We start from the raw sequence: 27,298 nt of genomic DNA on the forward strand, positions 1-27,298 counted from the left end.
AGTGCTGAAAGACTAGCACATTTTCTTTTTCCTAATAGTCATTATAATCACTGAAAGAAAGCCTGCGCTTCTGTTTCCTTTAATGCTTTATTGAAATGATTTTAAATGTTTCCATGTGAGAACGTAGTAAGGGCAATGAATGACAGATTCATTTTATTTTGGATCGAAACTTTGGGAAACTGCCTCAGACTCCACCACTCTGCAAGATTCAGTGCTAAACATTTGGGAAATGTGCTGCAAAGCCTGTCTGCTCTCACATAAAATACAACATATTCTCAAAAGTCTCCAACTAGCAGTCTTCCAGTTACAATGAAGTAGCACAGGACATACACTTGAAAAACAACAACAACACAATATAGCCACACAATAGGAGTCTAAGAGAAGAAAGCCCAACATCCAAAGTAACACTTCGATTAACTTTGCACCACAAGCTAACTGGAAAAATGTGCTGGCAAGAGTTGCAGTGTTAAGATGATGTTTCTTTTCCTCTTCCAGAGACTTTATTATGAACTTCCATGGTGCAATTCCAAGTTTCTAAGTGACCTGCAGGATAAAAAAAAAATGATTTTGGAATCAAACCCATCAATTTAACATGCACACAGACATTAGCTTTCAGTCTATAGGGGGTTGAGGTCTAATATCAAATACTAAGTTACTGACAAAGATGGATTATAATACATGTAGGTACAAAAGAACTTCCATGGAATTGTTCTGAGAGGTTTGGAAATTGAGTTATATTTGTCAACTAAATGCGGTATATGACCCCACACTGAATCCTGTACAGAAAGAAAAAATGTTTAGCAAAGGACATTATTGGGTCACTTGAAAAAATTGGTATATAGATGGTAGATCAAATAAAAGTATCAATGTTAGATTTTCTGAAGTTGATCGTTATACTGAAGTTATTTAAGGAATGACTTTGTTCTCAGGAAATACACACTGAAGTATATAGGGGTATAATGATAGGGCAGGTGTAACTTGGATGGCTCAGAAAAAAAATTCTGTATCTATATACAGAGAGAAAGACAAAGAGAGAGACAGAGGCAGAAAAAATGGTGATGTTAATGGAACAAAATGCTGACAATTGGTGATTCTGAGTAAAAGGTGTATGAGGGCTCTTTGTGCTATTCTTGCAACTTTCCTCTAAACTCAAAACTATTTCCAAATTGAAACACAAATAATAAAATTTATACTTCTTTTGACTAATGATATCCAAAGCAAATCATTTCTTTTTGCCACTGAGCAGTTGTGTATTGTGCTTATGCCATATCATTTTAAAATGTTCTATATTGCTTTGAATTTAAACTTGAATCACCCTCCCTCCATTTCTGATGGAGGGTTGCTGAAGTCTCCAGCTATGATAGCAGAGCCAGCGATTTCTCCTTGCAGCCCTATCCATTTTTACCTCATGTAGTTTGATGCTCTGTTGTCCGGTGCACACATGTTAAGGTTTGTATGTCTTCTCGGAGAATTGACCCTTTTATCAATTGTCTTTATTTATCCCTGATAATTTTCTTTGCTTTGAAGTCAGCTCTGTCAGAAATTAATATAGCTTTTTCTTGTTTTTGATTAGGGCTGGTGTGATTTTTTTTGTCTATCCATTTACCTTTAATCTATATGTGTCTTTATATTTGAAATGGGTGTCTTATAGACAACGTATAATCAGGTCTTGTGTTTTGATCCACTCTGACAATTTCTTTTTTCTTTTCTCCTTCATAATTTTATTATGTGAAAATTTTCATACAGAAAAGGTGAAATATTTGTACAATGAAGATACATGTGCCTACCACCTGGATTCTGTGGTTAACAGCTTGGATTTCCTTCCCTCAGCTTACATTGCCCAACTATTCTTGCATGCTGTCTACTTTATCCATTAGAGCTCTTAGCATATTAAGTCAGATTTGTTTCAAATTCCCGGTCTGATAGTGCCAACATCCCTGCCATGTCTGTTTGTAATGCTTGCTCTGTTTCTTTAAATTTTTATGTTTTATGCATTTTAGTATATCTTATAATTCTTTCTTGATAGCTAGACATGATGTCCTGGGCAAAATGAATTCTCTAAATAGGTCTTTAGTGATGTGGTGTTGGGGGGGTGAGGGGGGATAGGAAGGGTTCTGTAGTCCTATGATTAGATCTCAGTCTTTGGTGAGCCTGTGCCTCTGGACTTTGGAACTTTGCAAGTGTTTCTCAGTTTTTCCTCTCCTCTAGCTGGGACCAGATGACTAGAGCTGACTGGAGTGGGTCTTTCCCTTCTTCTAGGTCAGTTGGGCTCTGATAAAACATCAACAGGTAAGCTACAGTTAACTAGTTGCCACTCAGGGCAGGCCTTGTTAAGAACAGAGTGCTCTGTTGTGTTTAAAGATGGTTCCTCGGGGCGCCTGTGTGGCTCAGTGGGTTAAGCGTCTGCTTTCAGCTCAGGTCATGATCCTGCGGTCCTGGGATCCAGCCCCAGGACAGGCTCTCTGCTCAGGGGGAGCCTGCTTTCTCCCTCGCCCTGACACACCCCTGCTTGTACTCTCTCTCTCTCTCTGTCAAATAAATAAATAAAATCTTTAAAAAATAAATAAAAATGATTCCTCCCCCACCTCCCTCCTCCACCCCTACCTCCTCCCATTCTCCCCCCCCCCCCCAACTGCTGGAAACCTGAACAGAATTTTCTCCAGGATTTACTGTGAGAACCTGACAGAGCTCCTGCTGGTAAATCTCACAAAATTGTGGGTACCCTGCTATGACTGGGTCCCCCTGGAGTTTTTAACCCTCCGAGTTGTCTGCACTGAGGTTCCTGTGATTTGCCAATTGCAGTTAAGGGTTTCCTACTCCAGCCCTGTATTTCTGGCAGCTTCTGCTTGTGAGTCTTTGCTCTGGTAAACCCTAACTCCCTATATCCGCCTATCTGTCTCTCCAAACTTGGGGGCAGAGGTTTGCCCTTTGACCTCCCCTGTCTTACAGATCCAAGAGGAGTTGTTTTCTCAGCCTGTTCAGCTTTTTACTTATTAGGATGAGTGGCAGTCTCTAAATTCCTTGCCGGAATTCCAGTTCCACACTGGAAACCAGAATCCCTCAAATTGCCCTGTCTCTGTGTCTTGCTCCGGTTCACGATACTGTGACTTTGTCAGGGGCAGTAGTAGTCATGGGAGCACCTGTGTTATTGCTAGCAATGGTCCTGGCACTTTTCTAAGCCGTTCCATATATGTGAGCTCATTTAGTCCTTGTAACAACCTTATGAGATAGGTACTGTTAGAATCTTTTCTTTATAGATGAGAAACAGAAGCAGAGAGATTCACTTAACAATTCATGCCAGTTATTAAATGGGAGACCCAAGAGTAAACTCTGGGCTGTGTGACTCCAGAATCCACACTCTTTATCAACAGGGTATCTGTTTTCTAGTTCTTTGGTATGGTCCTATCCATTCCGAATCCATTTCCTGATAATGTGCTCAGTATCTACGCTTTCCTAGGATATGGTGTTGCTCATATTCATTTTGACTAATAAATGGATTGCTAATATTAATATAGTATAAAAGAAATCTTTAAAACTATTTCACCAAATACCTGGATTATTTAAAAGAAAATTCTTCCTTTCCCTTACTTTATGAAGCAATTCTGTGGCTGGAAATAAATACAAAATTCTGAAAGAAGCATTGTTTTATCTTGAGGTTGAAAAAAGTTGTTTACCAGCTAAAAGACATGGTACAATATCCATAAAACATATAGGTAAGGAAAAGACTCAGAAGCTGAAATATATAAAATGAAAAACTTTCTCAAGCAATAAACTGTGAAAGTCTATTTTCCAACCTTTTTTTTTTAAGATTTTATTTATTTATTCGACTGAGAGAGACACAGCGAGAGAGGGAACACAAGCAGGGGCAGAGGGAGAGGGAGAAGCAGGCTTCCTGCCAAGCAGGGAGCCGGATGCGGGGCTCGATACCAGGACCCTGGGATCATGACCTGAGCCGAAGGCAGATGCTTAACTGACTGAGCCACCCAGGCGCCCTGTTTTCCAAACTTTAAAAAAAAAAAAGATTTATTTAGGGGCACCTGGGTGGTTCAGTTGGTTAAGCATATGCCTTCGGCTCAGGTCATGATCCCAGGGTCCTGAGTGGAGCCCCACATCAGGCTCCTTGCTCAGTGGGCAGTCGGGTTCTCCCTCTCCTTCTGCCTCTGCCCCTCCCTCTGCTCGTCCTTGTGCTCTCTCTAATAAATAAATAAATAAAATCTTCAAAAAGATAAAAACAAAATAGGAGATTTATTTATTTTAGAGAAAGAGTGAGTGTGAGTGTGCAAATGGGGGGAGGGACAGAGGAAGAGAATCTTCAAGCAGGCTCCCCACTGAGCATGGAGCCTGACGTGGGGCTCCATCTCATGACCCATAAGACCATGACCTGAGCTGAAACCAAGAGTTGGATGGTTAACCAACTGAACTACCCAGGCGTGCCTTTTCCATACATTTAACAAAAAGACTTTTCATTAATTTCTAACAAATCAGTAGGACACATGTATGTATATTTATATGTACATGTACAGCAAATATTTGAATAGCACAAGAAATATTAACAGTGGTTATTTCTGAGGAATATGACAGAGCTGTGGGGAAAGGGGAATTCTTTTGTTTTTCAGTTTATATTTTCTCTATTGTTTGAAATTTTTGCCATAAGCATGTATTACTATGATAATGTTTTAAGCTAATTTAAAAAGTACATTACTCAGAAGTTGGCAAAGATGTTAAAGTCCACAAATAATAAAGAATGAACAAAAATCATAGATGTGTTTTCTGCTGTTTGATTTTCAAGAAGAGGACTTTATGGAAAGGATTTATCTCAAGACCTATCCCTACTGCAAAATAGGCACTTATTGTTTGGACATCCTAGACTAATAGGCATTAATTAGGCTATAGAAATGGCTGGTCCCTAGAAAGGAACTTCTCAATCAGTTTAGACAGAGCACAGTGTTTTGAGAACACTCAGGACCATGTAGTTATTGCCAATTCACTTATCAACAATAATTATTGAATAGCCACGGCTTGCAAAGCACTTTATATACCTGTGGGAAATAATAAGGAAATAAAAGATCTGCTTCCATCAAGAAGCCAACAATCTTCAATGGTTATGGAAGGAAATATACAGGAAATGAAATAATATTTTCAAAACAAACATACCAATGAATGATCTTGAGAGCTGGATTTTCAGTACATCGGATGCATAGATGAGCCTCAAGGGGTCTAAGAACCTCTGTTTCAGAGATGTATTTTTTTTCATGATTAAGTTTAAAGTCTAGATATCAGTGTGTGTGTGTGTGTGTGTGTGTGTGTGTGTGTGTGTGCGCGCGCACCTGTGTGTTATTTCTGGAGTTATTTTTTTCTCCTGTTGTTCTGTTTTACTATTTAGAACTTGCTATATCCAAACTCATATTAAAAAAAAAACAACAACGCCTCATCTTACTTCAAAGAGTTCTTCAGTAACAGATACGTTTCTAGAAAAGTTATGCCTTCAAATCTCACTATAGCAAATATCTTTAAAAGGAAACTCAATATAGTAAAGATTTCCCAATAGTGGTATTGTTATGTTACTAGAATAACACTTATTAAAACCCTAATGTGACCAAAGAATTCAGGTTGTTCCTAAAGCATTTGCTATGATGAGGTTATATTTCTCACCAGTCGATTGTTTGCCTCTAAAACCTGAATGAATCCTGGGCCTTATGTGGTCCAGTCTATTCAGAGATTCACATTAAAAGATGCACAGTACAGCAACCAAACTAGATAATAAGAAATTTTAATTTTCACTTGTGTTTAATTTTCACTTGTGTTTCTTAAAGCAAACGCAGTTCATAACCCAGTGTACCGAGTTTCGAAATTCCCAATTTCCCTTTCCTACCTTACAACCCTGCAGCTGGCCCACAGTCTCTCATTCAACAAAGTCCTAAAATATCCCAGCCACCAGCTGTACCACTTATCTGATTCTCTCCCCTCTCAGCTTTTATTATGTTCACTAACTTGGTCTCCTGACGACTTTTTAAATTTCCTTTTCACTTTGCGCGTTACAGTAGAGAGCCGAGGGCTGGAAGGGCCAAGAACTCTCCCGCCTTTCTCTTTTGTCTCCAGCCCTGTGCATCTCCGACCATTCTCTGAATTCTGCAGCATAAATGTCCCAGGAACCAGATGGACAGGGCGGGAGCAGCAGAGATGCAAAGTAGGCAAAGATAAAATTTCATTAGTGAGAAAGGGACTGAGAAGAGAAATCTTTAGGACACAGACATTCATATAACTCTCCTCAACACACTTAGTTGAATCAAAGAATAACAGCTGATTAACTGGTGAATAGTATTTCCCAAATATCATGGTCCGTATTTATTTAGGGTTTACTCAGCACCAAGCACACATCTAATCTCTTAAAGTGCATAATCCCAGTTATTTATCCCGACAACCTGGAGAGGAGGTACCCTTATTTTTCTCACTTTGTAGAGGCGGAAACTGAAGCACAGAGAGGTTACGTAGCCTGCCTGAAGTCAACACAGCTGGTACGTAGTAGCTTCATTTAAATTTTATCTATCTATCTATCTATCTATCTATCTATCTATCTATCTATTTATTTATTTGAGAGACAGAGACAGAGATAACGACAGAGAGAGGCCAGGAGCAGGGAGAAGAGGGAGAATCAGGTTCCCCGCGGAGACAGGGAGCCCGATGCGGGGCTGGATCCCACGACCCTGAGATCATGACCTGAGCCGAAGGAAGATGCTTAACCGACGGAGCCACCCAGGCGCCCCCGTAGTGGCTTCATTTAGATTCAGACCCACAGCATCTAACTCCAAAGGTTGGACTTTTAACCACAATGTCAGTAGAGTACTCCCCAAACCCTTGGGATCCGTTTGGTCCAATTTATATTTTTTGACCTACTTTGTTCTTCGGCTGGGTGTCCAAAGATACATTTTTTGATGATTTCCACGCTGTGGCATTTGCTTCCCTTGCAGAGCTGCTGGTGACATTTTTATTTGTTGGTCCCCTTCTTAACTTGACACCTAGAGACACATGTGGTAACCGTAACTGTATGAAAACCTTTTTTTTTTAAAATGAGTCCACCCACAGGTTTAGATCCTTCCCTTCTAGAATGCCTTGCTCCTGTCACTAAAGGGTCTGAGAAGTAAGACTTCCCTGATTCCTATAATGAAGGGAAATTAAGTCATGAATCCTTCTGGTTTGTTTCCTCTTTATTCAACTGGACAGAGAAATCTTATTACCGTAACAACTTTGGCCTTACTTTGTGAGTTTAACTCTTAGGTTTACTTAAATTTCCCCTAAGCAGGTGGAAGGAAAGAGGCTTACTCTGTTTGTGGGCGTATTCTGCTGCTTTGGGTGCTGTTAACATGGCAAAGGGATGCAGGGAGAGGCGGAGAGGTGGAGCTCGGGGTACCTGAAAGGAAAACAGTCCTCTTTTTAACAGCTGCAGGTGTGGCTGTTAACACCTGCTAGGTGTAGCACTTGGTCTGTTGAACCAACCCATAGTCCTTAGACAGCACCGAGCACCTGCTGGGGAGCCTCACGTTTCACACGGCATGCACGTTCGTACTCTGCCTTTTGCTCCCACTCTTGGTCCCCTTTGCCCAGGATGCACTTTCACACACTGATGCTCTGCACATTGTTGCCTTTTACTTGGGATAACCATTTGCTTATTTTCCGCCTAGAGGCTCCTACTTTTCCTTTGAGATGTAGCTCACATATCACCTTTTCTGAGACATCTGCCCCGTGTCTTCCCACCCCCACTGGCACCCCGCGCCCCAACCTTACCCTAAGGCAGAATTACTCACTCACTCATCTGGGAACTCAAAGCATGCAGCACATAGAGCAACCCCAGTGTGCTGCAGTTAGTTATAACCCACTGTCTGCTGCACTGGAAACTTCTTCAAGGTTAAGACTATCTCTTCATTCCTTCCTTCCTTCAACAAGTTCTCAGTGAGCACCTACTATGCGCCAGGCCCTGTGTCAGGAGCTGTGGTCACTAAGACAGACAAGGCCTCCCGCCCTGCTGGAGCCGAGTGAGGAAACGCAAACAATAAATCATCCACTGTGATGAGTTTAATAAACAAATCAAGATGATGTACTAGCAAGCAACTGGACAGCCACCACTGCAGAGGGCCAGAGAAAGCCTTTAGAAAGAAGCAGTGTTTCTTCAGCTGAGCTTTCTAGACTGAGTGGCTGCCGTTCAGGGGACGAGCTGGAGAAGAGTGTTCCAGGCTCGTTCCAGAACGAGAAGATCTTCTTGGAATAACCTGTGTTTCCAGACACAGAAAGGAAGCCAGGGTGGCTAGAGCATAGGGAGAAAGGGGGAAATTATAGATGGGGCTGGGAAGGAGGCAGGCCGGTGCCAGATAATATGGGTCCTTGTGGGCCACGGTATGGAGCTGTACATTATTCCAGGACTCAGTGGAAGCCATTGCAATATTTTTAAGCTCTAGTGTGACGAGGTCAGACTTAGGTTTTAAAAAAATCGCTTTGGCTTCCGTGTGGAGAACGGGTTGGAGTGTGGAAACAGGGAGCCCAGTTAGCGAATTTAACCTTTTCTCTACAGTGCCTTAAAGAGTGCCTAGTACATAGGAGGCCCTCAGGTGTCATTGACTAGTTGAACGGCTAGCATTCTAGCCAAGCAATAGTGGTTAACAGCATACACTTTAGGGTCAAATAGGCAGTATGTGAGTGCAGGCTGCACCATCTATCTATAAGATGTGTGACCTTGGGCATGTCACCTAACTCCTTTGTGCCTGTTTCTTCATGTGATAATAATAATACTGGTAATGACCTTATAGAGTTGTGGTAGGAATTAAAGTTAGCATATGTAAAGTACTTAGAATAGTGCCTGGCACATAGTACAGTATATTGGTTTTAAGATTAATGATAATAATAATTATTCTTTTTTTGATAATAATAATTATTATTTATATTTGTCATAATCATCATCATCTCTATTGTGTAGAATAACCCATGGCAACAACTTGGCCACCCTTTCCTTTACAAGATCCTGCTTGGAAATAACTAATCAAATAACTAATAACTAATCAGAGCCAGGAGCCCTGAAGTAATTAATATCCCTCTAAAAGATCAATCATTGGGTGCCTGGGTGGCTCAGTCGGTTAAGCGACTGCCTTCGGCTCAGGTCATGATCCTGGAGTCCCGGGATCGAGTCCCACATCAGGCTCCCTGCTCAGCAGGGAGTCTGCTTCTCCCTCTGACCCTCTTCCCTCTCGTGCTCTCTCTCTCAAATAAATAAATAAAATCTTAAAAAAAAATAAAAGATCAATCATTTCCTGCTCTCTCACTGAGAGAGATTCAAGCTTTATATTTACAGATGCTCTAGTTCCTTATCCCCTGGGGAAGATAGAAACTGATGATTTTAAAGGTCACTTCCAGTTCAAATATTCTATGAGTCCTGATAATCTGCTGGCTCATGCAAGAAGTTCCTATGGCTTCCTGTGTGGCTTATATGAGAAATTATTCTCAAAGTAGGATGAAAATCAAATCCTAAGCCTAGAGTTGATCATATATTCTTTTTTTTACTTTAAAGCTATTTACTAATATCATCATTGTGTCAATATAGAAGTATTATTACAATTGTTATTTCTTAATTCATATTCTTATTAAGTGCTCAATTATGTCCAAAGCCATTCAACAAAAATTTCTTCTAACTGGAGGTGGGAAGAGAGAGAGAAGATGGGGGATGTCATATAGGAACTTGCACAAGAAATGACCTGGATACATCAGCAAGGGATGAAGAGTATAGATTCCTTTTTTTATTTGAGAGGCAGAGAGCACGCATGAGTGGGGAGAGGGGCAGAGGGAGAGGGAGAAGCAGACTCTCCACTGAGCAGGGAGCCAGGACCCTGGGATCATGACCTGAGCTAAAAGCAGATGCCTAACTGATGGAGCCACCCAGACGCCCCAAGGGGTGAAGAGTACAGCCAATAATCTTCATCTGCCTTTCAGCCTGAGCAGTAACTTATTAAAATGTCATTTGGTATCACTGAGCCAGAAGGTAGAGAATTTCTGATTCTAGATGTCAAAGCAATTGAACATATGCTCATGAATATCATACTTTCCAAAGTAAAAGCAGGGCACATGGTCCAGAAAGACAGCTTGTACTGTCCAAGAAGTTTTTCAAATGTGTTTGGGATGGTGCAACATCATGTTTTCTAAACATTTTAATATTTGTAAAGTGAGAAGGCAAATTTCAAATAGGAAGAGTACTGGAAAATCTAGGACTTGACTGATTATATCCTATAGCAGCTTTTCTAAAAATTGAGGCTCTGTGTAAATTTTAAAAAAACAAGAAGAAGAAAGAAAAGTGACCCAACCAAAAAAAAAAAAAAAAATGGACAGAAGCTTTTTAGCAGGCACTTCACAGAAGAAGAATGTAAAAATAGTTGTTCATTGGTAATCAGAGGAATGTAAAGATCACAGCCACCTAACAGACTGACAAACTTGAGAAGCCTGAAAATAGCAAGTGTTGGTAACAGCCAGATAAGCTCATTGCAGGTGGAAGTGTACATTGGTATGACCATTTTGGAAAACAGTTTGGCTTTATGCAGAGTTGGAGATGCACATCCCATAGGCCACACAGAAACTCTTTTACTGGACATAAAGAAACATATAATAGAAATCATCCAAATGTCTAAAACGGAAGAATATATAAAGAAATTGTGGCATACTCCTACAGCGGAATGCTATGTGCAGTGAAAATAAACTATGTGTAACCACAGGGATGAATTTGTGCACCATAGTGTTGAATGACAAAAGAAAGCCATGGAATAAAACATTTGCTTCACTTATAAAGACTGCTTTTTATATTACTTCTATCAAGTTCAAAGAACATGCAAAACTAAACAATATATTGGTGAGACATGCATATGTGGTAAAACTAGAAAGAAAGACAAGAAAATTATAAACCCATGATTCCAGATAGTAGAAATGTGAAGCAACAAGAAGGGTAGGGGCTGGAGAGGATGCACGGAGAGCTCCCAAACTGTTGATACTGTTCCATTTCATCCCTTTGGTGGATTTGTTGTTTGCTTGGGTTTTATACTTTAAACATATACCATAAGTATTCATTTGGACATAATGGATATCGAAAGCATGGTTTTCTATCTCCCTTCATGAAGATCTGCCAATATTGAGCTTTTGTTTAAACCTGATAGGTCCCTCTCCTTATCATGAAAATTCTTTTTCACATCTGTACACTTCAGGCTGGATCAGCATCCTCCAAGAAGAGAAAACACTCGGCAGATTATTGTGTAAGTGCTTAGAGGCTGGGGCTGCAGAAGGGTGTGAGGTGGGAAGATGGGCCTGCTGCAGAGAGACCAGGCTGCTGTTGGTGGACTCCTGTGGATGGGAAACAGGAGCGGGGGTGGGTTTGGAAATAATGCTTAATGTTGAAGGCTCCCCACCCCACGCCAGCATCATGCACCTGATATGTGCGGTCTCACTGAATGCTCAGAAGGACCCAGTATAGTTTGGAAGCGTAATCATGCATATTTACACATAGGGAAATTGGGAATCAGAGAAATTAAGAAACTCATCCAAGGCCACACAGCTAGGAAGCAGCAGAGCTGGGACGGAACACCGATCTGGCTGCCTCTGAAGAGTCTGTTTTGGACTCAGGATGGAGTTAAATGATGGCCCCTCAGACTTTGGGGTGTGGCTGCAGAAAGAGAGGAGTAGAGGTTCTGCTGATCTCCAGCCACCTCTCCTTGTCTTCCTCCTCTCTCGGTTACACTAATTTTTACTCTCTCTGCTTCCCTTTCCTTTTTCCCTCTTTCTCTGACAAATGGAAGTGAAGAATATTTCTATTGCTTGCTTGCTGTGTTGAAGGCAGATTTATGCTCCTTTTTCTTCAGCTTAAAATTGAGTAGGCGATTTTATATTTATCTGAAGCTAATCGTAAATACCGTCATTTGTGTGAGACCCTTAGTTGATTTTTTTCTCTATAGGCCCAAGGTCTTCAGCAGAAAAATGGCTCCCTGTCGTCAAATAGCAGCTCGCTATCAGGAGTAGAACCTGAGGACAATAGAATCGGTGAACAACATTGCACCCGTGATGCCTTTCTGTCACCAGGTGGCAGCAAATACTCCTGAAGAAAGCCGTCAAGACTATGCATAACCCATATTATATCATGTAGCCAATTCTAGTGGCCAGAACTTCTCCACAATCTAATTAGTATTCTACAGGGCTTTAAGCTCTTGCTTGGAGAGGATTTTAGCTGTTGCTTAGGAGACATGTTATCTAAAGGAATCAAAGTTTATTCAGATATATGCAGCCATTAGAGAAGAATCTTTGTCAATAACTTCTTTCGAACAACTTTTTTGAAATTATGTTAAACCTCAAAAGACTTTTAAAATAGCTCCTACAATGTAATCTTTGAAATGCTACATTTCCATTGAGAGGTTCTACTAATTTCTTGTTTAAGATGTGGAGGAGGTCCCTGAATTGAACTGACATATAGCTGCAATAGAAAGGCCTGGGCTGGCGTTCTTGAAGCTGGGAGGATCTTGTGAGGTCCACAAGGGTGGGTAATCCTTAGACTCTGTATTTGTAGCTCAAATGGTATTGTACCCTTTGTGATAGTTCGGTGTCTAAAATAGGCAAAGCTTATATTATGTTAGTATTATATAAGGATGCTTGATGAGCTATTTAATTATTTAGAGCAGTAGTTCTCAACCAGCTGTGATTTTGCTTCTTAAGGGACATTTGGCCAAGTTGAGAGACGTTTTTGGTTGTCACACTGAGGGGAAGCTATTGGCATCTAAAGGGTAGAGGCTGCTGCTAAACATCCCACAATGCATAAGACAGCCCCCCGCTCCACCCCTACACAACACAACAAAGAATTATCTGGACTGAAATGTTGAAAAACCTTGATTTACAGGAATATAGAGGAAATCAGACATTCAAATCCCAAGTACCAGAACCTTAACTATAGTTATTGTTTTGAGGTTACCATGTGCCAAGCACTAAGGGCTCTACTGGTACTAATTCCTCTCATTTCCCACAACAATCCCATTTTCTATTCCCTGTTTTTATGATAAAATCAAGGATGATGAATTTAGAAGAGTTGTCCAGGATTCCTCTGCTCAAAGTTGGTTCAAACCCAGGCAGCCTGGCTTCAGAATCCTCATGCTGAACCCTTACCCGAAGCTGCCTTCCAGTTACAAATCAATAAATGAGCTGACAGTCATATCCTGTAACAATATACAAATGCAGGTGTTTGAAGGAAAGCTCCTCCATGACGTATTATCTATTTCCCTTTCGAGCTGTTCATTGTGTAGTCCATGTGCACATCTGGGCTTTTTGATTTTGGTCACCGATATGAGGACAGAGACTGTGCATAAACAAACAGAGAATGTGCTGAATAAAATCTCTTTACTGAATAAGTGAAAGATGGGATGGACAGATAGAAATTGGCCAGCCCACCTCTAAACAGCATGGCTTCCTAGTCTGGCCCCTTAAAATGAACCTGGCTACTTGGTTACATGGCCTGAGCTACTTGGACAACCATGTTTGCAAATCTTCTTGATTGATAACCCAACCAAGACTGGAAGGGTTCATAGGGCCGTCTCCTCCAGGATGTGATTGTCTATATTTGCCCTTTGACCCTGTGAGTTGAGGCCAACCAGTCAAGGTCTGGTGCCTGCTCTAGCCGTCCCCAGGCATCAGAAGATGTGGAAAAACGCAACGGCTGAACCAGAAGGTGTTGGACTGAGATATTTATGTGTATGTATTGGGGGGTGCGTTGGGGAAAGGGGAAAAGAGGGCAGTCTGGAAGCGAGAAAGCTATCGAAAAAACCAGCAGGAATGAAGCATTTTGGCTTGCTTGGCTATCTAAGGAACTAAAAGATCTTTCTTTAAAAGCCAAGGACAGCTTGGTCTCTGAGGAGCATTGGGCCTAGGGTGGCTTTTATCTCAACCAAGGTAGACTGGCAGCTCCAACATAAGATATAAGACCTGTGAGAAAAATTATCTTGTCTGACTTGTTCACCATTATATCCCTTGTACGTAAATTATATTGAATGAATGAGGTTGAAACTAGGGTGATCAGAGGAAAGGTGCTGATGTCCTCTGTGATCAAGGGACCTTGAGTCTTAGGACGAGAGCCAACTTACATAGGGATTAAGGTGATGGGGCAGTCGGATTCCAAGTTACAACACTTCTTAGTAAATGCTTGACTCTTAAGCTGGACCTGGTGAGCTCTTGATTTTATATGACCCCACTGTTCGCTGTATTGTCTACGGGTAAAAGAACAAGGGGGGCAGGCATTTCTGTGGTCATAGCCCTGCCCCTGCCCTGGCCTTCCTGCCAAGACTGGGTGGGGCATCGGAAGTGACAGTGTGAGCAGAAAGCTGGGTATGAGGGTATGGATTCTCTCTCTTCCCCCCCCCTGCACACCTCTCCTGCACTAACCCCCTTGTCTCTTCCCTTTTCTAGAGGTATCTAAAGGTAAACCGATTGGTAGTTCACCTCTAAATACCAGCTTGTATTTAATGTCTACTAAATGTGCCTATGTCCATAAATAGCAAAAATTGAACTGGCTATAAAGATCATTCAGAATTTTCAAAAAAAAATTTTTTTAGATCGGTATATGGAAACTCAAAGAAGGACAGGGACCTAAGGCTCCGTGGAAGTGGTGTCAGAACTCAGGTCACCGGACTTCTGATAGTTGCTTCTTCTACTGCTGTGATTTAAAGGACTCTCATGTGAAGGAGAAGAGTGGTAGCAACGAACTACAGAATTTATCATGAGTTTGAACCTTGCAGATCTTCTCCTAGTTCTAAATGTTCTAGTACATCATGCAAGAGGAGTGCTTGGACTTGCCAAACCTACATTACAAAATGTGTAGGTGAGAAATTCTGTTCACCAGAAACAGAGGCAGAATCTAGACCATAAGCCTGGTGCCGTGTTTGCTGCCTCTACTCAGCCTTAGGCAAAATACTTGTTATTACTGACACAGCCCTCACGTAAGGAAATCATTTTACAAAGATTTGTTATCCAGGTAAGATATGGCTACATCTGGTTTTGTACATTTTGGTTAAAAAAAAAAACTGTTGTTTCATGCAGTTGAAAATGTTAAAAATACATTTTAAATTTATAAAATAAATTTTCTCTAAAAATCCCTTTTATTGATAGTGTCAGATCACCCCTACCTTAGTAGCCCCAGAATTGGTAGAAGAATCAGCTCCATACATTTTAAAGACTTCCTCAATTGGGATACTGTTCTGTTAAAAAAAAAAAACAAACAAGACAGTAGCACCAACAAATGCATCATCATATCATGGTTTTTCTTACATTACAAAACAAAGCAATTATAGCTCCCATATGTCTAGTATCATGCCTGGATAGCATGGGCACTAAATAAATAACTTCTTTTTTTTTTAAAGATTTTATTTATTTATTTGAGAGAGAGAATGAGAGAGAGAGAGAGAGCACATGAGAGGAGGGAGGGTCAGAGGGAGAAGCAGACTCCCTGCTGAGCAGGGAGCCCGATGCGGGACTTGGTCCCGGGACTCCAGGATCATGACCTGAGCCGAAGGCAGTCGCTTAACCAACTGAGCCACCCAGGTGCCCATAAATAAATAACTTCTGAATAAATGGATAAATCAGAGTCTACAGTATCTAATTATATATGTCTTTCATTCTGGTTTTTTGCCTTTTAAATAAATGTTTTCACAATACCATATAGAAGTCAAAGATTTTTTACTATATCTTTAAAACTGAAACATTTAGTATTAGTAAATCGTAGGCATTCAGAAAGATCGGTTGAAAAATAAAATAAATATGCATTAACATAAAAATGCACATAACAAATATAAAATCTCCATATATGCAAATAGTGTTCTTTTCCTTACCATTAGGATTCCAGCATAAGATGATAAAATCATTGCTTCTCTTTCTTTCCGGTTTGGATAAACAGGTCCGTCATGAAATGGCATTTTCCTGAGGGGGAATATGAATAAATAACAGTGGAAGTTTTATTTTTGTTCTTTTTGACACCTGGTAAGCTTATAATAATAATAATCCATAATTAATCTCCAATGGCCATGTGTTATGCACTTATTTACAAAACTGAGGTGATTAGTCTGCCGTCAGTCAAGTACATACTTTGAATTCCGAATCTTCTAACAGTGGTGATGAATTTGCCTTCTATGCGTGTTTTCACAGCTCTCAAGCACTGGCCACTATGGTGGACAGTTATGGTTTTGCCAACCTGTATCCTTTTCCCCTTCTTGTGGCAGAGCTCTCCCTTCTTGCTGGGGAGAACTGCTTTACCCACCGTAAGCCTATGTGCTTCTAGGGGAGCTACAAACACCCCTGGATCCCAAGGGTGGAAAACACACTGTGGACGAAGCTAGTCAGAGTATTCCATTCCTCTCACCCTCCACCTCTGGACACGTCAGGGGCTGAGGCACAGTTGAGACACAATTCTGTGATTTTTTTTCTTAATCTATTCTCCTATGGACTGAATATTGTGATAAAATGGGCTGAAATTAAGAATAATGTCCACCGCTGGGTGGCTCAACCAGTTAAGCATCTGACTCTTGATTTCAGCTCAGGTCGTGGTCTCAGGGTCCTGAGATCAGGTCCTGAGATCGAGGCCCACATCGGGCTCTGTGCTGAGTGTGGAGCCTGCTTGGGATTCTCTCTCTCTCTCTCCCTCTGCCCCTCACCGTGCTCACACATGCCCTCTCTCTCTCTCTCAAAAAAAAAAAAAAAAAAAAAGAAGAATGTCCACCCAGAGGAATTAGTCTAGAAGTAAATCCTGATGACATGATTTGAGTTTTGAATCAAGCCATGCCTAATGTAGACCTACCCCTGGACTTTTCAAATAAAGTTAATAAATTCCTACTCCCCTCCCATTTGGGAGTGTGTTTAAGTCTGTTCAAGCTGGACTTTCTGCTTATTACAACTAAACCCTAATTGATATAGCTATCCAGGACAAGGTATGTGTTCTAAGGCAATGGAACAGAAAAAATAGCTGGCCTCCGGAAGAAGCTATTAAAACCTGGTCTCCTTAGTTCCTTATTCTTACCAACTGAGTGAGTCTGCCTGGCACACATGAACATGCCTATAATCCTGGAAGGGATTCAAACAGCTGTAGTTCAAATAGCTCCAGCTCAGGGATCTATCTAGTTGAATGCTTCAGAAATTGTGTTTGATAGTCCTTTGAAAACAACCGCAGCCTTTACCCACAGAATTGACCATTTTAAGAAATCATGACACATGCCCAATAAGGCACAGTTATATTTCTAAGACACAACATTATGTGTGAGAAAGATCATCTGACAGAAACCAATCAACAGAGATGCAAAGTATGTAAACATGTCTATGTTGACAACTGTGGGGTTTCTTCGGTTATCTAGCTGGTGAGGGATACTCACCCTGCAGCGTTTTCAAATCAGAGTGCCTCGTGGTGGAAGATGCCAGACAGAAGCTTTCTCTATCGCTACTCATAGTCATACATTTAAAAAAGAAGAAGGAAAAAAATACTATTTCAACTCACACTTTTTCCCACTCCAGCCAAGTTAAGTCTTCTGAGTGATCCAGCCATTGCAAAGCAACATTGATGGCCAAGTCATAGTGTGCCTGGAAGCAGGAAGCACAGACAGCAAAGGGAGGGGCTTGGACATTGCCTGGAGCACCCCATGGGCCCAATGACAATGGCATTGTTAAGCCTAGTCTACTATTTTGTCATGTCCACAATGTGAGGACCATCCTCTATGTCCAGTAACCTGATGCTCAGACAGATTATTTAGAGATCTTCAGTCATTACGTTTCCCTCTCCCTAGGGCTGTCTTTAAATTTTTGATTCATGGTGACAGGAAAAGAAAGGATGGATTCTTGGAAAGAAACTAGGAATCAGGGGGGCACCTGGCTGGCTCAGTCGGTTCTGCGTCTGCCTTCAGCTCAGGTCATGATCTCGGGGTCCTGGGATCGAGCCCGGTGTCGGGCTCCCTGCTCAGTGGGGAGTCTGCTTCTCCCTCTCACTCTATCCCCTCCCCCCAGTCATGCTCTCTCTCTCTCTCTCTCTCTCTCTCAAATAAATAAATAAATAAATAAATAAAATCTTAAAAAAAAAAAGAAACTAGGGGTGCCTGGGTGGCTCAGTTGGTTGAGCGATTGCCTTCGGCTCAGGTCATGATCCCGGGGTCCCGGGATCGAGTCCCGCATCAGGCTCCCTGCTCGGCGGGGAGTCTGCTTCTCCCTCTGACCCTCCCTCCCCCCATGTACTCTCTCTCTCTCATTCTCGCTCTCTCAAATAAATAAAATCTTAAAAAAAAAAAGAAACTAAGAATCAGGGAATCTAGATTCAAATCTAGACATTGCCAACAACTCACGGTATAACCTTGGGTAAGCAACTGATGTTCTCAGGGTCTCAGTTTCCTCAAATTTTAAAATAGAAAAGGGTGAAGGTGGGGGAAGAGGGCCACAGAGAATGATTTTCAATTCTGTGAGCAGAACATCGGAAATGCACTCCCAGGAGCACAGGAGAGTCGGGGGGGGGGGGGTGGGGAGATTAGGAGGCTTCTGAGGGGAGGTCCCAGTGGAGCTGGGGCTTGAAGAGGAGGAGGAGGAGAATTCTATAGGTGAAGAAGGACATCCTGGGTGGAGGGGCCAGGGTGAGCAAAGAACTGGAGGTAGATGCCAACCGAGTGGCTTGCTAAGGGTCCTGTATACAGTAAAAAGCTGAGGACCAATTTGAATGTTCATTCCTATGCTACTGACCATCTTTCTGGTAAATTCTAAGCGTATTCACCTTGTCCCTGTCACAATCTTCCTTTTCTCTCCGCTCTACCCCCACCTCCAGAAGAGGAAATGTTGGTTTTTGTCTTGGGGGTTTTAGAGGGGTTCTCAGCTTCTAACATTGTCTAAACAATGTGCAGTTGACCCTTGAACGCCCAACGGTTAGAAGCACCAATGCCTGCAGTCTAAAATCCTTTTATAACTTTTGACTCCCCCAAAACTTAACTACTAATAGCCTGCTGTTCACTGGAAGCCTTGCCAGTAACATAAACTGTCTATTAACACATATTTTATATGTTATATATATTATAAATTGCATATTTATAATAAAGTAAGCTAGAGAAAAGAAAATGTTATTAAGAAAATCGTAAGACGGGGCGCCTGGGTGGCTCAGTCGTTAAGCGTCTGCCTCCGGCTCGGGTCATGGTCCCGGGGTCCTGGGATCAAGCCCCGCATCGGGCTCCCTGCTCTGCGGGAAGCCTGCTTCTCCCTCTCCCATTCCCCCCTGCTTGTGTTCCCTCTCGCACTCTCTCTCTCTGTCAAATAAATAAATAAAATCTTAAAGAAATAATACACCAACCATCAAAAAAAAAGAAAATCATAAGGTAAAATACATTTACAGTAATGTACTGTATTTATAAAAAAAATTCCGTATATAAGTGGACCCACACAGTTGAAATTCGTGTTATTCAAAGGTCAACTGTACTTATTTCTTTCAGCAACTAAACCAGACTAGAAAGTGAACAACAACAAAAAGAACCATGATCAGTGGTTGAAACCCAATCCAAAGGTTGGTGCGTGGACCAGCAGCCTTGGCATCTCCTGTTTGCTCATCACAAATGCAAATTCCCGGCCCCACCCAAACCTCCCAAATCAAAAGGGCCTTGCACTAAGACCTCATTAAAGCTTGAGAACCATTTATTTAATCGATTTAATTTCTCCATTTAACATGTGCACAGGGAGGCACTTTAGAACCCCAAGGCTGAACTGCTTATAGGGCTCCAGGGAGGTCAGGCAGAGGGAGGGGGAGGGGCGGGGAGAGAGACTTTCTTCCTTCTTAGTGCAAGAGGAGTAAACGGTAAGCATAAAAAAGCTGAGGGTTTACTCATTTCTTTTGAATTAGATCTTTATATAATTTCTTCCTTAATTTCTGTGAAGTGAACTTTCATTACATAACATGAATCTGAGTTTCAACACGAATAATGTGGAAAGATTTTAGGATTATTCATTCTGTGGTTTTCTCCATGAATGCAAATGGTAAAAAACAAAAGAAAACATAGATTAGAGAAATACATAAGTCATTTTGTCAAAAAAAAATTTTAACATCATGTATCTGACATTTAACCTTTCACTCATTTGCTTTTTAATCTTTTCTAGGAGAGAAAGAGCAAATAGCAAAAGCCTCACGACTTATTTTCTCAATCTTTTTGCTTGCAGTGTAATGACTTGAAAAGGCCATGTGGAGGGCCCTAGGATGAGAAGATGAGGAACTGGACATTCTGAACCTTGTTCATGATCTACATTAGATCCTTGCTCCGACCCCTGAACACAAATAACACAAATGTGACTTGCATTGGCATGCCTTTCTTTACCATATCATCTAGAAAGGTGAGTTGCCTTCTTCCTTTTGGGTCAAATTCATTTTCCCGAAGTCTGATGCCAATATAATCTCCCCTTAAAAGCAAGAGAGCAGCATTGAACCATTGGGAATGAGGGGGGAGCTCCGTCTGCAGAAGAGCGTTCTTCCCAGTCCCTCCCTCCTCCACCAAAATTCAAAGTCACAGGTGCCTCTGGTAGCTCGACTGATACTCATTTTGATTTAAATAGCAATCCTGCAATGTATAGGTTTTAAAACGTCTAACCTCTAAGAACTTCAATCACATTTATCTAAAAATAAATATTCACGTAGTCGGAACAGAATTGATAGGAACGCAGGGTGGGGGGCGTGACACATTCCCACACGCAGAAATGATTTCCCAAAACCAAAAGGATTGAGACCCACTGTTTAAAACAAAGATTCCCTCGGTGGGGCGCCTGAGTGGCTCAGTCGTTGAGCATCTGCCTTCAGCTCTGGTCATGATCCCAGGGTTCCGGGATCGAGCCCCACATTGGGCTCCCTGCTCAGCGGGAAGCCTGCTTCTCCCTCTCCCACTCCCCCTGCTTGTGTTCCCTCTCTGGCTGTCTCTCTCTCTGTCAAATAAATAAATAAAATCTTAAAAATAAATAAATAAATAAATAAATAAATAAATAAATAAATAAATAAAACAAAGAGTCCCTTGCTGCCCATGTTAAACTCAGAATGTCCAAAGTTTGAAAAATTCCAACTATATGATATTCTGTATGGATGTATTCTCTTGCCCGAAGGCCTTTTTTCCCCCATTAGAATGCAAATACCCCGAGGAGGAGTTATGCATAAAAACAAACCAGGAATTCTACTTCAGTGTGTCTTGTAGAATACTTTCCTAGTGGCCCTGGCAGGAGGACAGACAGGGGGCTACCCCTGGGGGGAAGTCAGGAAGAGGAAGAGGGACCCGATGCAGGAAAAAGGATTCTGGGTCCCCAGGGTCCATCTGCACAGATCCACACTTGGACCTAAGGCTGGTTCTGTTTTCAAGGTCTTTACCATGCACTTTGGGCAAGCCACTGCCAGGGCAGAGGGGGCGTGGGGGAGTAAGTTTGTGTCTGGTTCCCAAAAGCTCTTCTGAGTCATTAAGCTAAAATTGATAAAAATTCTCAAGTTTTGCTTTCTAATTCCAAGATACTCTATTTAAAGTAGCCTAAATGTATTCGTTGGTTATAAAATTATACTTATATCAGTTTTGAAATTCTAATTCTACGTGGAGGAATTGACATTTCTGATAACAATTTTTTTATTATATTGGCTTCCAAACACATACATGTAAATATGTGTAAAGTCATATGTTTTTTATTCCAGGATTTCTTAAGGACTTGTTTAAAAGTAATTACCATAGTAGGCAGAGAAAGGACATTTGATGGGGACTGTGAGAAGGTCTTTGATCAAAAGGATATTATTGTTGTGCCTATAATGTATAAGAAATAGAATAGCCTTTTCCCCCCTTTTTATGTGCTCTGTGATTTTCACCAACCTCTTAAAAAAGTACCAAGTCACAGAAAAGCTACCATAGGAGAAAATATTTTTCCAGGGGAAAACTTGACATTTTGTTTGTTTTTTATTTTTATTTTTTTAAGTTCAGATGTCAAGAGAAAGGAGACGAATTATTTAGTCGGTAAGACTGACAATACCAGCGGCAAAAGCGGCAATTGAAATGCTGGGCCCTTGGGTACATTTTGCAGAAATCTTTCCTCTATCTTTTACCAGCAGGGCCCTTTTAAAGGCACATCCTGACCAGTACAGGCAGTCTGGGCTGGGGGCTCAGCTGTTAGGCTCTAGAATGGGGATGCCTCTGATAGGCACGATAGGCATGATCCCGGCAGAAACATCCAAGAGAGTCAGCATCCTGCTTTGCACCACATGTGAGGCCTCTCAGGCAGGAGGCAGAGACCAGATCATCTGGCTTTCTCCTATAGTGCAGGAATAGATTCTTCCTCAGATTTTTACCCACCTCCACCTCCTGCCAATATCCAGACCATCTATGACCTGAAACCCACCAAAGGCCGAGTGTAATAAACAAAAATTTATTCTCAATCGTACTTACAGGAGCTTTTTCATTTCCTTCTTTAGGAGCTTTCTTTCCATGATTAAAGGCTTATCCAGCTGAGCAGGTATCTGTAGCTTACACTGTACCTGATATCCTTGGGGAAGACCCAGCCTCTCTGAGCCTATAAGCTACAGCAGCAAATCAGAGAGAATTTGAGTTAGGGATGCTATCACTCCAAATACCAGTCATGGAATCCTAGGCTTTGGAAGGGATCTGGGAGCGTGCAGAGCTCAGACCTCTTACCCAGCAGGTTCCAGAGGAGAATTAAACTGGCTGGGGGGTGGGAGGGTAGTGCACTGTACCTTGAGTTTGTCTGACATCCCTTATTCTTTCCAAGTTTCCGAACGTTCATCATTTACTTATCCTTGCAATAAACTGGCAAGTAAAACGGTGATGGATCATGTAAGAGTAGATGAAACTATTTGGACAGAAGCATCCAAACATGCTGTGATCTGACTATGTAAGTTCTATGTGTATTCAGCATAGTGATTCCCAGTGAATCCACCTTGGTGCAATGGCTCATAATGGAATTTTCTATAGAACCCATGTACAATTTCCTATGGCCAGAAGGTCCTGGAAAGGAGATGTCACCATGGCAAATATGAGGCCATGTCTTCAGTTCTTACCCTCACATTGAACCAGAAATTGGAATTTAGGTAATGGGATTAAAAAGGGTTTGAAATCACAAAAAGGAGTTTATAAAAACAAAATTATCACTTTTAAATGGGGTGCCCACCGATGGGTATAAGTAGGATATCAACTATGTCTGTAATGTTTTATTTCTTAAACAAGATCAAAAGCAAATTGTGATGGTTAATTTTACGTGTCAACCTGGCTAGGCCACTGTGCCCAAAGATTTGGTCAAAAATTATGACAGGCGTTTCTGGGAAGGTGTTTTTTTTTGGATGAGATTAACATTTAAATCAGTGAACTTTGCGCAGAGCAGATTACCCTCCATTATGTGGCTGGGCTTCATCCAATCAGTTGAAGGCTTGAAGAAAGATCGACTTCTCCCAAGCAAGAAGGAATTCTGCCAGGAGAACCCTACCCTGAGTCTCCAGCCTGTCAGCCTATCCCTTCTGATTTTGGACTGGCCAAGCCACCGCAATCACGTGAGCCAATTCCTTAAACTGAATCTCTTTCTGTGCATGTATACACATATATACATATACTTTCTGTTTCTCTGGAGAACCCTAATACACAAATAAAAAAAAGGTTAACATTTATTGACTCTGGGAAGATAAATCCACAGATGTTCTTTATATTACCTATTGTACTTTTGAAATTGTGCATGTGTTTTAAATCACTACCATGGATATGGTTGGAATAAATAAAGCTTTAGAAACTTCAAAAAAAATTGCAGCCTATAAACATTAAGCTTTATTTGATTCAGCTCATCAACAATAAGCAGAGAGAAAACAGGATGTCATTAATTTAAATGACTTCTTCACCAGACCAATTTCATTATTTTGGACCATTCTTGCTGCCACTACATCTGCTTCAGTCTTGGATGGGATGTGGAAAGGATGAAGATGAAAGGGGGAGGCAAAGTAAGAGCATTCCATAGGAAATGAATGAACCACATAGATAGTAATATAGCTCTCTATGGGAGAGTCCATCAGGAGATGGACTACAAGCCAGACAGAGGACCTCGTAGCCCAGAAGGAAAAGCACTGGCCTGGGGAGGCCAGATGCTGGGATGTGGTGTCCACTGCACCACCGACTGACTGGTGTGGCTGTGGCCAAGCCTCTTGGCTCTTCTGCACCCCAGTTCTGGGTATTGTCTAAAAAATGATGAGCCTGGCTAACGTCGTCAACAACAACCTAGCACTAGAAACTTCATAAAGGCTAGCATTGTGATTCTTCTACTTCACTAAGTTAGAAAAGCATTTGTTGGTAGAACATTTGTCTTATCTCAATTCCTTGACAAGGGGGTGGGTGGGATCCCTTAGCTTTGATGCCTTTTTTTTTTTAAGATTTTATTTTTTAGAGAGAATGAGAGAAAGCATGAGAGGGGGGAGGGTCAGAGGGAGAAGGAGACTCCCCACCGAGCAGGGAGCCCGATGACTCCAGGATCATGACCTGAGCCGAAGGCAGTCACTTAACCAACGGAGCCACCCAGGCGCCCCGCTTTGATGTCTTTTTAAAAAGCAAAAGACTTGGCGGTGCTGTTTAAAGATGGCGGCGGAGGAACCTCAGCAGTGGAAGCAGGAGCCGCTCGGCAGCGACTCCGAAGGTGTTAACTGTCTTGCTTATGATGAAGCCATCATGGCTCAGCAGGACCGAACTCAGCAAGAGATTGCTGTGCAGAACCCCCCTGGTCTCGGAGCGGCTGGAGCTTTCGGTCCTGTACAAGGAGTATGCTGAGGATGACAACATCTATCAACAGAAGATCAAGGACCTCCACAAAAGGTACTCATACATCCGCAAGACCAGACCCGACGGAAACTGCTTCTACCGAGCTTTCGGATTCTCGCACTTGGAGGCGCTGCTGGACGACAGCAAGGAATTGCAGCGGTTTAAGGCCGTGTCGCAAAGAGCAAAGAGACCTGGTGTCCCAGGGCTTCACCGAGTTCACAATCGAGGATTTCCACAACACGTTCATGGACCTGATCGAACAGGTGGAGAAGCAGACCTCCGTAGCCGACCTGCTGGCCTCCTTCAACGACCAGAGCACCTCCGACTACCTGGTGGTGTACCTGCGGCTGCTCACCTCAGGCTACCTGCAGCGGGAGAGCAAGTTCTTCGAGCACTTCATCGAGGGGGGGCGGACGGTCAAGGAGTTCTGTCAGCAGGAGGTGGAGCCCATGTGCAAGGAGAGCGACCACATTCACATCATCACGCTGGCCCAGGCCCTCAGCGTCTCCATCCAGGTGCAGTACATGGACCGCGGCGAGGGCGGCACCACCAACCCGCACATCTTTCCCGAGGGCTCCGAGCCCAAGGTGTACCTCCTCTATCCGCCTGGACACTACGACATCCTCTACAAATAGGGCTGGCCCCGCCCGCCGCTGCCCTGCCTGCCCTCCCCTCTGCCAGGCGCTAGACATGTACAGAGGTTTTTTGTGGTTGTAAATGGTCATATTTCACTCCCCCCCCCTTCCCCTTCACGCAACCTTCCACATTTTATTAAAGGGGATGCTGGTGGTGAAAAAAAAAAAAAGCAAAAGACTTAGCATTTGTTTTAACCTATTCTTGTTTGTAATTCCGAGGCAACCCTTTGATTTTCAGACTTACAAAGGATAAAATATGCTTCTCTTGGCCGCTGTGACAGTTTCCTCTTAGACCCCCCTCCCGGCCCACCATTCAATGTGGTATACTATACAAATGTGGAAATCTTAAAAATATGAGCATGTCCCTCCCCCAAGAGGTCCAAAGACCCAGTAAACCTATCTGCTAGCTGTGTCACCTTGGATAAGTGAATTTGTCTCTCTGTGGTTGTGTGTTTCCTCTTCTGTAAAACAATCATCGAATGATTGGAGAGGTCCCTTCTAGCTGTGGAGTTCAGTGACTTACAGGCATGGAGGAGCTCTGCCTGGTTGAAAGGGGGCCATTTGCAAAGACTATTCAGTTTAAATTTGAATTCAGCTAGTCACTCTTCTTTTCCATCTATAGTATAGAGCTTTAACAAAAAACAAGACTGGTTGGAAATATACACAAAGGAGCTAATGGAAAGAGGTCAGTTGTCTTCGGCATTAGCTCTTTCATAGAAACCAACTCCCCAGAAGTCACAGCCTTGCTCTGTAAGAACATCCTGCCCTGAATATCTGTACACTCCATGCAGATCCCCTGTCTGCTCCCCTACATCTATGATACGGGCCTCTCAGATGGTGTTCTATTAGGTGCCCAGCTCTTAACAAATCCCCCTTTCAGAATCTCTCACCAACCAGAGACCGATTCCGGAGCTTTTGTTCTCTCCCTGCTTCTGGAGGCGTGCTGGAGCACCGAACATCATGGGCTTGGGCTGGTGCTCACAGACATCAGGAAAGCAAATGCTTTTTTTTTTTTTTTTTGGTTGCTAGGAAACAGTGACTGAATGAAAATAATTTGTTTTTACCCAGCCCCCCTCACCCTTGCCGCCTGCAGGGGAAAGAATGTCATATATTTAGAGCAGGACTGTGATCCTGACCTGGAGTTCACGTATCTTTTTACCTGAGTAGGCTTCGGTTTCCCACCTAAATGATTAATCGGAAAGCTGAGAGGATGCAAGAAGTGCCCCCCGCCAACACCGGGGGGTTTATAGCACTTGGCTGCAGACTCGGGAGTCAACCGACTGAGCAGGGATTGCTGGGGAAGCCAAGGAACCTGTCATTCCTTGCACACTTCGGATGCCCAGAAGCACTCAGGATGATTCTACACAAATCGGTGGGAGTCCTGAAGAACCATCACCCTGATGCAAGGTATCACCGTTTACCCCCTGCTAAGTGGTCTCCCTGCTCACACACTTGCCTCCTCATCCTAAGTACTTCCTCCCCTGCTTGAAGCTTGCTCTCGATTTCCCACGGCTCTTAGAAGACCGAAACGCACCGTGGCCTTTGCGTGTGTCAACTCCACGCCCCTGGACAGAGGAGAGTTTGTTCCGGTTCTTGTGCGCCTTGGGCGTCCGTATCGCTTCCACTCCTCTCCCCGGACTAAGTCTCAGGTGTTCCAGGAGTGACAGTGAGAACTCTAGATTTGGATTTTCATAGACTAGTTGTTCACTCCACGTTGAATTGCTAGTATACCCAGACGTTTCCAGGCTTTGTGAGCCTAAAGTTTATACCATTTGAATTTTATGCAATTTAAGAAAAAAATGCAGAATTGTGAATACAGAATTGAATGTTTTTTAGAACCATTAATCACACAGC

General features: G+C 42.4%; 2 protein-coding genes across 3 annotated transcripts; one reads left to right on the plus strand and one right to left on the minus strand.

The window, feature by feature from the left end:
• Positions 1-76: 76 nt before the first annotated feature.
• On the minus strand, positions 77-27,298 carry C3H2orf80 (chromosome 3 C2orf80 homolog). Of its 2 annotated transcripts, XM_027587981.1 has the most exons (8): positions 22,449-22,575; positions 20,364-20,445; positions 17,531-17,613; positions 15,879-15,966; positions 15,177-15,248; positions 7,321-7,408; positions 6,895-7,016; positions 77-543 (listed from the first exon to the last, which is right to left on the minus strand). In XM_027587981.1, the coding sequence occupies exons 1-8, from the start codon at positions 22,487-22,489 to the stop codon at positions 535-537; spliced, it is 585 nt and encodes a 194-aa protein (XP_027443782.1). In that variant the 5' UTR covers positions 22,490-22,575; the 3' UTR covers positions 77-534. The 2 variants fall into 2 exon arrangements, with proteins under 2 accessions (XP_027443782.1, XP_027443783.1); XM_027587982.1 differs by lacking the exons at positions 20,364-20,445; positions 22,449-22,575 and adding an exon at positions 26,335-27,298.
• LOC113919194 (ubiquitin thioesterase OTUB1-like) lies at positions 24,630-25,599 on the plus strand. The gene is given in 3 exon segments (XM_035726459.1): positions 24,630-24,764; positions 24,766-24,995; positions 24,997-25,599. Coding segments are annotated over 3 exon segments (813 nt in total). The 3' UTR covers positions 25,445-25,599.

This window comes from Zalophus californianus, chromosome 3 (genome assembly GCF_009762305.2).
Source record: "Zalophus californianus isolate mZalCal1 chromosome 3, mZalCal1.pri.v2, whole genome shotgun sequence".
Taxonomy (NCBI): Eukaryota; Metazoa; Chordata; class Mammalia; order Carnivora; family Otariidae; genus Zalophus; species Zalophus californianus.